Source organism: Sinocyclocheilus anshuiensis, unplaced genomic scaffold (assembly GCF_001515605.1).
Source record: "Sinocyclocheilus anshuiensis isolate Anshui unplaced genomic scaffold, SAMN03320099.WGS_v1.1 scaffold260, whole genome shotgun sequence".
NCBI classification, from domain to species: Eukaryota; Metazoa; Chordata; class Actinopteri; order Cypriniformes; family Cyprinidae; genus Sinocyclocheilus; species Sinocyclocheilus anshuiensis.
The window spans coordinates 481,206-494,969 of NW_015557134.1; the positions used below are offsets into that span (position 1 = coordinate 481,206).

Below are 13,764 nucleotides of genomic sequence, written 5' to 3' on the forward strand. Positions count from 1 at the left end.
TCCACGCACTCTAGACAGTAACAACCAATCACAGCGCACCATTCTACGCACTGTAGACAGTAATGGCGCCGCTTTGAATACACCCGGCATTCTAGTTTTCCTCATCTACTTTGTACTTTGTGATCAACAAACAAACTATTTATTTGGTAGAAGCAAACAGAGCTGGGTAGATTACTTACAAATTGTAGTCCGTTACTTATTCCAAATTACATGACAAAAATTGTAACGTTAACCTAGTTATAACGTAATCCGTTACATTACACATTTTAGGTAATATAATCAAGCTACTTTTTGATTACTTTTAGATTATTTTTGATCTAACTTATCACATCGATTTAAATTGGATAATATTATAGCCTACCATATCAATATAAACAAAAAATTAAGAAAATATATTCCAATCGTTGTAATTAACAATATAAAGTGCATTACGTCAAGGTGTCCCAAACTGGGCTTTGTAAGGAGCTGCAGAGGGTTTGTAAGTTTAATAAAAGGCTAATTAAATGATAAATAATGTAAAATTAAAAGAAGTCATTTTAATCAGAATCAGAATCAGAAGAGCTTTATTACCAAGTATGTTTACACACACAAGGAATTTGACTTGACGACAGGAGCTTCCAGTGTAGAAGAAAGTACAAACATAGTGCAGACATACAGCAGCAGGGAACTTCACACAGCTCCAATGATCTGTTGAAGATCTTAAAATTGTAACATCAAACAAAATAAAACACTTAGGCCTACTAAAAAATTGAAATAGGCTATTTTGTGTAGCCTACCTGTATGTCACGCATTAACCAACATGACAGATCTGTGAACATGCAAATATGATTCTTAATTATGAAAATATTTATTTTAAAATTTCAGGGGTACGTCAAGTAAATATATTAGGCGAAAGAAGTTCAGATCACAAAAAATTTGGCAATGCCTGCATTACATTACATGAATTTGTGCATTTTAATGTGTTTGAAAGACAAAAGCCCCCCAAAGAACATAGTAACACATGGTTAAATAACCTACTGAGTGATAATTCAAATAAAAAGTATCGTGTTCATCAGAAGTTGATGCAATGTTGAAACACTTCTTAAACAGGAAATGATTTTCGGAAATCCAGTGGCAAATGCTGTGCAGACACCTGACTAGTGACTGGTCTTTGTGTGAATGTCCACAAAACTGGAAGACTTTCTGACTGTAGCAAGATGAAAAAGAGGAATTAAGAAGAATCAATAAATGATTTTTTTTTTTTGCTATTGTGTGAATAATATGTAATTAAGTAGTCAATAAAAAACTAACTGTAGTCTGATTACGAGTATTTTAAAATGTAATAACCTAATTACAAGTAATTAATTTTTGGAATCTGATTACGTAATCCAAATTACATGTAATCAGTTACTACCCAGCTTTGAAAGCAGCAACCTTGAAATCAGCCCAAAAGTTTCTGAATGCAAGACAAGGCAAGGCAATCTACAAATTTTTTTTGTGCGAAAACAAGCAAAGCGACGCAGGCAGGTTTTTTTCAACTGGTTCCGAGGTAATGTTAGAATTCACAAATCTCTATACAAACAACCCGAGGGTAAGATAACATTTAAGTGGGGGTTAACAGTCAAGATAAAAGAAAACTTTCCTCTTCGTAAAATCTGCATTAAGGACGCATATTGTTGTTTAAGTGCAATTAAACAAAGACACCGCATCACATAACACTAATATTTAATATTATTCTCGCTCTCTCTCATACTTTATATACAAAAAATCTTTTCATTCATTTTCATGGAGGAAAAAATAAATGCTAGGTGTTCAGACTAGTGGTCGACCGATATATCGTCAAGGCCGATATATCGGACGATATTTGGCATTTTTCAAATATCGGCTTCGGCCGATAAGTTTTTCTGTTTGGCCGATGTGGACTTTTATTTTGACGGCGCTGAGAGCCGCAGCGCCTGAGCACACAGTGCTAACATTCTCCCTCTTTTTCGCCGTCGTTGTTAACAGTTCTGTCTAATACGGATAGAAGTCTGTCAAATAATCCGATAGAACTGTTAAACAAAGGAATTAAAATGTATACAAAAAGTATTATAACGATTGCTTTTATATTATTAGTAATAGAAAGGCAAACATTATAATACTTTCTCGTTTGCCGTCAGCATTCAGCAAATACGCATTTACATCATTTAAACAAATCTTTGAATGGCTTAGAATGAAAATTTAATTTCACAAACCTAACAAACTTAGTCGAATCCAGTTGTGAGATCTTGTGAAGTGTGCATGTGACCTGCATGATCGCGTGTTCTCTGCGTGACTTTCGGTCCGTGCAAATTGAATACTTTGAACATTAAACTCGTGATTTCAAATTATGCTGAGCTTTATGCATTTGCCCACTGTCATATTCATGTTTTTACTGTGTGCTGTATGTAAAATGAGTGATACCTTGGCTTTATTTGAAAAAATATGATTCCCAATGCACACAAACTTCCTGGCTTTATTTGAACAAAAAAAAAAAAAGATTTCCAAATGCACACAAACTTCCCAGAATACTGAGTGCTCTGTTGGTTACGGACTAGTTTACTTCCTTTTTAATTATATTTTTATTAAATATTTATTTGTGGAAAATACTTTGTCATCTAAAGTATGTTTATTTTACAATGTATTTATTCATCCATTTTCAAATGATTTTAAAATTTCTTAAATATTCATTAAAATAAATACAATTATATCGGCTTTATATCAGCCACCCTGCTTTCCAAGATATCGGCATCGGCTGTCAAAAAACCAATTTCGGTCAACCACTAGTTAAGACACTCTTAAAGAACAGAGATGTCACAGTAATGCACAGAACAAAACTTAGGGAGACCCATCAAAACAGTCCTGACTTCTCCAAAAGGAATTTTATGAGCCACATTAAATGGGTTAACACTTGTGAAATATAAACTTTATTTGCATTTAAACAGATTCAACGAAGTCAAAAAAGTGAGCCACATCTGAATTGCAGTACACAGATTACGAGTTCTGAGATTTAGCTGCACAGACCGTGACATTAACAGTATACATTCTTGACATTTGGATTTGTTACAGTTGACTAATCAATCCCAAACATACAGTACATCCCACCTTCTAGCAGGTTACAGGACACTGACAATTACAAAAATAACATGAACTGCTGAAATACTGGAATTCATCACCGATACCATTCTGAAACCCATTAATCATGCATTGCAAATCAGGTCAAGCTGTTCAAGATTTCAGTAAATTGACTTCTCAGGTGCATCTCTAATCAGAATGCCATACACACATTTCTATGTAATATTAAAGAAACCATGGACGGGTAGTCAACAAATCTCCATATAAATTCGAGGGTTGAAATCTTCTGCTCAGACTCTCATTTAAGCAACAAGGCTGCCAAATTAAGGCCACACTCCATGGACATGACAACACCACAGGGGTGAGGAGAGGCCAAATTGCAAAGGATGAAAAAGGTCATGTTCTGAGTGAAGTCTTTTCAGGGAATGGCACGGATTTGACATAAAAACTGAAGAGTATGGGGATGAACTTAAAATTGCAGGTAACCAAAAAAGTAAAATCATGGTCAAAAAAAAAAAAGGGGGAGCGCCTAATAATTTAAGCTAAACAAAAGATGGTTTAGCTCTTATTTTACACTCTGTCTCCACTTCCAGAGCTCCTCGATTACCTTGGGGGAAAAACAAAACAGAAGTACAGGTAAGACCTTCATTCATGACGGTTCCTAATATGTTCCTTATGCTAGCGTCTATTAGTTTATTATAATTAATTCAAGCATACAATGACTTGAATACACCTCTTTGATAATTAACATGCTTTTACTTTCATTTATTTTAAACTTCTGGCAGCCAAAAAACCTGGGTGTCCCAATATAATAATGAATATCATTAAAACATTATTTCTTAGACAAAAAGCAATGAAGCAGTTATCTTAATTTCATCAATATTTGAAAAACTACTGTATGCCAAATCTAAATTTGCAGTGTTTGATAAACAAACAAACAAAAAACCTTGTCTTAGATGTTCTCAGGGATTAAAGTTCTGTTGCTAAAACAGATTTCAGTCAGTTCATAAAGACAGTCACTTGCTTCATTCCTGAATGATTCAGCCGTTCGAACGAATCAATTGAATGAATTCAAGATGGTTCAGTGATAAAATCAGTGACTTGCCGCCACCTGCTGGTGGATTTACTTTCATTTTTAGCGTATAATTTCAGTTATTTGAATCATATTTTTGTATTCAAATTTTTATATTTAAAACATTAATCTCCACATGGATTTATGAATTTAACTGCACTCATGCTACCTCTAAGCCTCATTAAACGTCTGAAAATGTACCCACAAGCCACTTTTGTGTTCTTCTGTGCCACCTCTGTAGTACAAATTAATTTATTAATACTAATTTCATATGATTGGTAACTTATTTGTCTTATTAGAAAAATTTTCAGTCAAAATATATATTTTTTGCTTTAACCCCTGCAATATAATAATAAGTAGAATAAGACAAATAAGTTACCAATCATATGAAATTATTATTAATAAATTAATTTGTACTACAGAGGTGGCACAGAAGAACACAAATTGGCTTGTGGGTACATTTTCAGACGTTTAATGAGGCTCAGAGGTAGCATGAGTGCAATTAAATTCATAAATTCATGTGGAGATTAATGTGTTAAATATAAGATTTTGAATACAGAAATATTTAAATAACTGAAATTATACACTAAAAATGAAAGTAAATCCGCCAGAAGGTGGCTGCAAGTCACTGATTTTATCATTGAATCATTCATTTAATTGATTCGTTCGAACAGCTGAATCATTCAGTAAAGAAGCAAGTGACTGTCTTTATGAACTGACGGAAATCCGTCGTAGCGACGGAACTTTAATCCCCGTGTTCTTTTTTTCTCACTGACAAATATCAATATCAAAACACAACATGACACAAGAAAAATGCATATACCTTTGCGTCTGTGACTTTTAAGCCGTGCTTTACGAAGTTCTCAAACTTTGGCTGTAATTTTGGCAATGCTACACCCTGAAAAAAAAAACAAAAAAAAAAAACAAGTGCTATTTTCCAGTATGATTTTTTTCTCTTTTCAATAATATCATGCACAAATCAAACTTTTCCCATTGTATCCCAAAGCATAGAAGGATGATAGTTCCTTGTGACTTCATATGCAAAGAGGATGCAAAGGAAAACATACCTTTTCTACACTCGCCATAATTTTGGCTTTGATCTCTGGGATAGTGAAAACCCGTGGTGTCTGTGGCATTTTGGGCGACTGTGTTTTCTTGTCATCCTTTTTGTTCTTTTCAGGAGTCTTGTTCTGTTGTTTAGCAGGCGTATTGGGCTTGGGTCCTTTTCCATTCTGTGCAGGGGTCTGTGGTTTGGATGGTGCCTTCTTTTCCTGACAGAACAATTAGGAAAATAAGCATTTCTGACCACAGTTTTAAACATTCTACAAGATGTAGGGCCTGATTAACTCATTTCACCTTTACAGGAGACTCTTCTTCACTTTCCTCCTCCTCATCATCTTCATCCTCCTCCTCATCATCTCTGGAAGGTAAAATGATATTACATTTCCTTATTTTTGAAATACTATTTCTAAAATACTAAGTACCTATGACTTTACATAGATGGCAAAGACAACACATACTCATCCTCATCATCGTCATCCTCCTCCTCTTCATCCAACTTCATTTTTTTCTACGAGAGAACGTTGGTTAGAAAATGAGCCACAAAATTACACATACATATCAATGAAAGGACCCTAATTAATTCCAGAACTTACTGAAGGCTTCTGAGTCACCAGTGCTGGCCTCTTCTTAGCTGTTGTCAATGTCTCCTCTTCTTCCTCCTCCTCCTCCTCTTCTTCATCAAAGGACTGGTCTCCTCCCATGACTGAAAGAAAAGTACCAATAAGAAACGTCCTGAAAATTCCCAAAGCAGTTTTCCATGCGTTTATCTGAGATGATCCCAAATAATCATACACTTCCTTAAGTATTATGAAGTACTCACTGACGAGATGCTGTCCACTAATGTGAACTGGACCGGAACCAGAGCGTAGGCGGAACACAACAGGTGGAGTGATCTCAAACCCACCCAAACACACCTGCGATACAAACACATCTTTAGTTAACAAGAGCAATTCAAGGAGAGCAACTCAAGTGTACCCAAAAGATGTGTGAAATGACACTGCTCTATGGATGGACATTCTTCTTACGCTGGGGAGAGTGGAAGGCCTGAGTGTGGCCAGAACTGCTTTGACCTTCTGACCCTCTGAATCTTGCCCTTCGATCTCCACAATGTTCAGTTCGTCTTTTGTTGTGGGATCAACACAGGCCTGCAACAATGAACAAATAAGCAAATGCCTTCTATATGAAATTTAAATGTTAATAAAAATTGGAAGACCATTTAAAAAAGGCCACATACCATTCTGACTGATAACTGATGATCATAATCATCATCATCCTCTGGATTAAAAGTGACTTCCTTGCCTGCCTTGAGCTCACAACCTATAAAAACAAAAAACAAGTTTATTAAAAAAGTTCTTTAAAAAGCATTAAGGTCCCTCCTGTGATGGAAAGTGTAACTAAATTCTGCAAACCGGTATTCTCGAGCAATTCTCTCTTCAAACCAATTAAGTGATTAATTTACTTTGTCACGTGGTCCCTAAAGATCTTGGTTTAATAAATGAGTCGGTGAACCGCTCGGTCTGATCCAATCCGATTCGTGAAGGAATCATTCCGTCCGGTTTCTTGATCCAATCCATTGAAATAATCTGGCTCCAAAGAACGAGAGAATCATATTTAAAACTGCGTTGCTGCAGCAAAACTAACAATGCAGTCAATGGTTTCATGTGGAAGCAAGGAACTACACGTGGCAAGGTTTGTGAGACGCTCTACATTCATGTTGATATTTTAATTTACTGCTAAAGACCTGACAATGCCGACAAAATGTTTAAACCAGAATTGCGTTTCCATTGTAATAACAGTTTCAAACGCCGTTAGGTATCATTTGAGCAAAAGACCTGGGTGTGTCTGTTAGGAAAACGAAACTAAGAAAAAAAAAAACAGTACTTAATTAGCATCCATTTGACTTGTCACATATAACGAAGAAAATACATTTAAAGTTGCATGCTATTGTCTCACCTAACACGTGTAGAACAGTGACGCCATTTTGGAGCGCCATGACCAGTGCACGTGTTTAGAGAGCGCGCGCAGGGAGACACGAGCTGTGGAGGTTTCGTTTCTTTGCTTCAATACATTCAATTTAGAAGTTTATTATTAATTTACCTATAAAGGCCAGAACACACATAAACGGGTCTCAGGTTAATTGCTGACTATGTAGTGCTAACCGAGTAGCTAGTGCGAATTCATGCTCAACACGTGTTGTTTAATGTCACTCCACATCGAGTAACATCGATATTACAATGTATTTATACCAGTTAACACATCAACATGTGCTGCTAAGCAAGTTAAGTCTGACAATATAACGGGGTAGTTGGCTGGCAACTAACTTGCACTACGCCATGCTCAGTTTGCGTAACTTACTAGTGCCACGTTTACGTACTATACGTGTGATCTAATAGACTATATGACAAGAACGGATCAAGATAAGTGTTTAACGCATTACATACCGTACAGGAAGGTTTGGGGACCCATTTGTTCGAGATCCATCTCTGAAGGCTATGTGTGTGTCTGTAGACTGAACTGCGCCGTGCGCTCGAGTGCAGGATGGACACACTAACCCACATTGAGTATATCACGCCCATTACTGGGACGGTCTTCCTGCTCAGCCAATGAATCCGCTCCACAGACAGTTTGGGGCCGGGGTTCTGTCGATTTGTGCTACCCTGTCAGATTTTGCTACCTCAATTCGACAACGAAAAATGCTACCTGTAAAATTATGGTTTATTAACGTCTACACCTACCACAAATCTAAACCTACCCTTACAGTAATGCAAATACAGTAATTATGTGTTATATTCGCGTTGTAGATAGAAGGGATACAGCTACAGGAAACCAACAATAAATACTTTTTTATACCTATTAGATTGTGTTTTATTAAAGTTTACACCTACCCCAACCCTAAACCTACCCTTACAGTAATGCAGAGACATTAAATATTGTTGTTCAGCATGAGAAAAAGGACGGAATATTGATGTGCGCATGCGCAGTAAACCCTGGTAGGACAATCTGATGGGTAGGATAAAATGTCAGGACACCTGATTGATATGTAGCCTACTGTAGAGCATGACATTTATCTGGATAAGCGTGTCTTGGAAAGATTTAAATGAAATGTATTACACTCGCGAATTGTGTGCATTGGAAAAAGAAAAGCACTGTTAAAAAGTAAAACAAAAGATTATTGCAGTACATTTTACAAGAACATATTTTAGCCTCTTCTTCCAAATTTCACGTCTAATTCTATTTTCTACATTTAATATGCTAATTTCAGTTTCCTTGTAGTTAGTTGTGAAATTTACTGGCAATTCCTGAGTGAAAGTAAATTCTACATTTTTTTACACAGTGGTGGTCAAAATTATTAGAACACTATTTTCACCAGCTAAAAAAAATGGTTTAAAGTCAGTTATTTATATCTTTTGTTGTAATGTGCCAGTAGGAAATATCAGTTTACATTTCCAAACATTCATTTTGCTATTAATTATAATCAGTGAGATTTTTGTTTGCACAAGGAGTCTGACAACAGCCAGTGCTCCACACAGAGATCTGATCTCCTCATCATCCAGTCTGTCTGGAATGACATGAAGAAACAGAACAAACTGAGACAGACTAAATCCAGAAGAACTGTGCCAACGTCTCCGAGATGCTTCAAGAGACATACATGCAAAGCTACCTGAAAAACCATGCACAAGTGCACCGAGGGCAAAAGCTGCATTAAATGCAAAGGATTGTCACTCCAAATGTTGATTTAATTTAGTTAATAGAAATGTATTGATAAATAAAATCTATTTATGACATTATATTTGACAGCATCCTCATTGTACAGCATTATTACACAAGTCCATAAAACTTTTAACAGTACTGTAGCTTTGTCGGAGACGTTGCCACAGTTCTTCTGGATTTAGTCTGTCTCAGTTTCTTCTGTTTCTGCATGTCATTCCAGACAGACTGGATGATGATCAGATCAGATCTCTGTGTGGAGCACTGGCTGTTGTCAGACAAAAATCTCACTGGATTATTACAATTAATGGCAAAAGTAATGTTTGGAAATGTAAACTGATATTTTCTACTGACAAACTACAGCAAAAGATGGAAATAACTAACTTAAAACCATTTTTTTAGCTGGTGAAAATACTAGTTTTCTAATAATTTTGGCCACCATTGTGTGTATATGTATGTATAATGACATACATATAATATATGCAATATTATAATGTAAATAATACATATACAATATACATGTATTTATTATGATGTGATAATTTGATGTGTGTATTACCAAGTAACAGGTGAATACAAAATACTGTAGTTTAATTAGGAAGCATTTTAAAATAAATAAATAAAGAGCTGATTTATGTTGCTTCACTTACTATACATTATTACTAGTGAGTCAGGTTATTCTTTGCTGTTTTTTTTTTTCCATAATCCACTAGTTGAGAACCACTGATCTATTCTGTTGTTTATATAGCAAAGCAAGCAGTGAAATATTTTAATAAAACGGTTACATAAATAATTAACATTAAGCATAATGAATATGAGATGTCATTATCCAGTTTTTAGATAATAATAATAATAATAAGAAGAAATAACCCAACAGAATGAAGCTAAGTCTTTGGCGTATAAACAGTAAAATAAGAAAACACAGCTGAATGCTCTTCCACAAATGTTTTTAATATGTTTTAACTGAGATTTGAATTGCACAGAATACTTAATTTTCACAGTTTGTATCTGCCTCATTGGACATTTCTTCATGTGGCACCATACTTGCAAGTATATACATAGCTTATATATCCTACGACTGACCCTGACCCATACATAATTATAATTTTTCTTTATTTCATGTGATTTATCTGGATTTTTTCCCCTCTTACAAATATTGTCTTGTCCATCTTGAAACTATGCAGAGGTATCTGGGGACAGAAGGGTATCCAGGGACTAGATTGTCATTTGTTGGGTTTGAATACAGTTGCGATTTTGTAGTTTCTTTAATACATAAATAATTAACATTAAGCATAATGAATTTGAGATGTCATTATCCAGTTTTTAGATAATAATAATAATAATAATAAGAAATAACCCAACAGAATGACGCTAAGTCTTTGGCGTATAAACAGTAAAATAAGAAAACACAGCTGAATGCTCTTCCACAAATGTTTTTAATGTTTTAACTGAGATTTGAATTGCACAGAATACTTAATTTTCACAGTTTGTATCTGCCTCATTGGACATTTCTTCATGTGGCACCATACTTGCAAGTATATACATAGCTTATATATCCTACGACTGACCCTGACCCATACATAATTATAATTTTTCTTTATTTCATGTGATTTATCTGGATTTTTTCCCCTCTTACAAATATTGTCTTGTCCATCTTGAAACTATGCAGAGGTATCTGGGGACAGAAGGGTATCCAGGGACTAGATTGTCATTTGTTGGGTTTGAATACAGTTGCGATTTTGTAGTTTCTTTAATACTCCTCACTTACTTCCATACTTAGACACACACACTTAACTTCTGTCCCACCTTATTCACTATGATCTGGTGGGCAAAAATGGCTTGGTAAGTAATGAATGAGACAGATAGACATACATTAAGTGGGCAGACTGGAAACAGCAATTACTAACAAACAACGCTGACAACACAAGACCGAATCAACATCAAATTAAGTATCCTCTAAACCCCATGTCATAGATAAATAAATCATAAAGTTAGATATTTTGAAGGCCAGCATTATTTTCAAGCAACTCATAGGAAACACATCTGCTGGTTTTTCTCGTGCAAGCGCTTCTGGCAAAGAAAGCAAGCAAAGGAGGCTGTAGTTCCTCCTGGATGCAGTTCCAGTACACCAAATGTAGAGTCCTGAGCTCTAGGGTCAAGCAAATGAAAAACGTTTGAGAGTGGTTTTCTTTTTTTCGTAGGGAAGAAGGATGTTGATCATCACCACCTGCTAGTCAGGAAATGCACAGTGCATTTCAAACATATGTAGTCTTCTGTGGCTGGATCAAAGTGGATTCTGGGCTGGCAATTTCCCAAAACACCAGCGAGAAACAACACTGAATATGTTACAAGGTTTGAATAGAGAGAAAAACAAAGCCCACAGACGCTCATTCTTCTCATGCCATCATATTCCCCCAGAACTCTGAAATATAGCAAATATATGTTTAAATGTAAAATCCCTTTTGCGTTCTGTTTCCCACTCTCTGTTTTGTTCCTTTCTTCTTCTGGTGGAGCTTCTCTACATCACATTTTCAAAGAGCTGCATGGATCTCATCATGTTTTCATCCTGGTGAAAAAAAAAGAAACTTTTAGATGTAATTTTCAGTTTGACCACACAGAGGCAGTAGAGTCTTTTTGGTCAAACTTGATCTTGACTTTTAAAATTTTATTAAAGGGGTCATATGTTGTTGCTAAATAGAACATTATTTGGTGTATTTGGTGTAATGAAATGCGTTTATGCCGTTTAAGGTTCAAAAAACATTATCTTCCACATACTGTACATTATTGTTTCTCCTCTATGCCCTGCCTTTCTGAAATGCGTCAATTTTTACAAAGCTCATCGGTCTGAAAAGTGAGGTGTGCTCTGATTGGCCAGCTATCCAGTGCGTTGTGATTGGCCGAATACCTCAAGCGTGTGACGGAAATGTTACGCCCCTTACCATACTGTGATGCCCTGTCCGGCCGGAGCGACGAGACAAAAACATTAAAACCCATTATAAACGAGGCATTTGTTGCATACAGTGGGGACATAATTACGGATTATAATGACGTATTCTGTCTTTTTACGCGTTGCGTTGCATCATGCCGCGTTAACATAAAACCATGTCTGCACTTTGCATTTGTGATCGGAGAAATGACAAACAACAAGCGCTACTCTACACTGCTCAAAACTCGCGTTTGAATCATCAGTGGCAAATCCTTTAAATATGAAAACGTACTTGCAGACTGAGTCAGCATTATTTGTCAGCATCATACACTCTAAAAAAAAAAAAAAGACGGTTCTTTACATATAGTAATGGTTTTATTTAGAACCATAGCATTCTGAAGAGCCCTTTCATGCTGAAATGGTTCTTTGTGTTAGAGTTTAGGGTTCTTTATTCCCGCCCTTTTGTTTTTCAAATCTGTAACTGTCAAAGCACTTCATTACTGATTTTCTGGAGTTCAGTGATCCAACTACAGACCGTCAACACACTCTCAACAGGTAAATGATTTCATTCTTAAAATTTAAATACAAATTTAACTTTAAAAATGTAACTGGCTTCATATTGTAAGATATTTTTTAATTATTACTTGGGTTTATTTATAAACATACCCAGTCACAATAAATATTAAAACTATCCCATGGCTTTATATCACTTTTTTCTTTTAATATTGTGAAGGGCTCACATACTGTGCATTTTTGCTTTTGGCCTTCATAAACATAATTGTTTTTACACAAACACATGGACACACTAACTCTAAACTCAATTGTGTATTTCAGATGTATCACATACCACAACCTCATCATCTGCAGAGAAAAATCACCACTTAATCCCACCAAAATGATTGGACTGTGATTGTTTCACTGAAACTTGGTCTTCATCACATCTATTTTTTGTTCTTATTTTGTGTTTTACTTCTTTATGTATTTATTCATGTTCAATGTCAATTGCCATTCATTAATGTATTCAGCTAATAACTTAAGAGCACTGATAATTTTGCATGTCAATAAAAACATAATTCACACAACATGCTGTTGTTGTTGTTATTGTTGTAGTTTTAATGTAAAACCCTAACTGAGGCTACACTCTAAGATGCCTCATTACTGATTTTCTGGAGTTCAGTGATCCAACTACACAGACTGTCAACACACTCTCAACAGGTAAATTGATTTAATTCTTAAATTTATCTCAACAGGTAAATAATTTCTTTCTTAAAATGTCTATAAATGATCACTTTCAAATGCTAATTGGTTTCCTGTGTCTTTTCTCTTTTTAGTTTAAGAGAACATTGTGACCAGCTCTATTCAGGTAAGGATACTCTCCTCTTCTTCACTAAGTAAGTAACAAAGATAGCATTGTGAAGTGCTCACATACAACTTTTGGCCTTCATAAGCAATTGTTTTCACATAACCAAATGAAAGATGACACATTGTATACAGTATCTAAACTCCAATGTCCATTGCCATTCATTAATGTATTCTGCTATTAACTGTTGTTAGAACGCTGTCATTTTTGCTACAATTTCACGTCATTAAAAAAAGTACCCAATTAACACGTTGTTGTTATTGTTGTTGATTTTATGTAAAACCCTAATAGACACTTCAAGATATAAAACCTGGCAGATAGAGGGACTGTGGTCAGCATGTGCCGAAGGGGAAACAGGGGAACGGAATTGTAGTCTACTCTCCCAGGAAACAGTCCTCCATAAAATGAATATTTGGGTTGAACTGTTCTGGAACAGTGTTGTAAATACAACTGTAAATACCACTGATTTCTAGTTGTGTCCTCTTTTAGAAGGCCAAACAACGTATTTTAGCTTTCGCAACGAAACACACAGCGTCTTCACAACATGGCGGCGGCGGCAGCAAC

The 13,764-nt window shown here is 35.6% G+C and overlaps 1 protein-coding gene across 4 annotated transcripts; it reads right to left on the minus strand.

The window, feature by feature from the left end:
- Positions 1-2,908: 2,908 nt before the first annotated feature.
- LOC107678029 (nucleophosmin-like) lies at positions 2,909-7,753 on the minus strand. Of its 4 annotated transcripts, none has more exons than XM_016473138.1 (10): positions 7,648-7,753; positions 6,441-6,523; positions 6,232-6,351; positions 6,027-6,120; positions 5,800-5,909; positions 5,673-5,714; positions 5,501-5,542; positions 5,212-5,415; positions 4,968-5,042; positions 2,909-3,679 (listed from the first exon to the last, which is right to left on the minus strand). In XM_016473138.1, the coding sequence occupies exons 1-10, from the start codon at positions 7,685-7,687 to the stop codon at positions 3,638-3,640; spliced, it is 852 nt and encodes a 283-aa protein (XP_016328624.1). In that variant the 5' UTR covers positions 7,688-7,753; the 3' UTR covers positions 2,909-3,637. The 4 variants fall into 4 exon arrangements, with proteins under 4 accessions (XP_016328624.1, XP_016328621.1, XP_016328622.1 ...); XM_016473135.1 differs by having other exon boundaries at positions 5,501-5,564; positions 5,665-5,714; XM_016473136.1 differs by lacking the exon at positions 7,648-7,753 and adding an exon at positions 7,160-7,250 and having other exon boundaries at positions 5,501-5,564; positions 5,665-5,714.
- Positions 7,754-13,764: the final 6,011 nt, after the last annotated feature.

Bases quoted from the DNA above. Each gene is read 5' to 3' on its own strand.
- LOC107678029 (XM_016473135.1), bottom strand. From the start codon at position 7,687: ATGGATCTCGAACAAATGGGTCCCCAAACCTTCCTGTACG. The intron at 6,352-6,440 runs GTATGTGGCCTT...TCATTGTTGCAG, and splicing joins ATCAGTTATCAGTCAGAATG to GCCTGTGTTGATCCCACAAC. The intron at 3,680-4,967 runs GTATATGCATTT...TTTTCCCCCAAG, and splicing joins TAAAAGTCACAGACGCAAAG to GTAATCGAGGAGCTCTGGAA.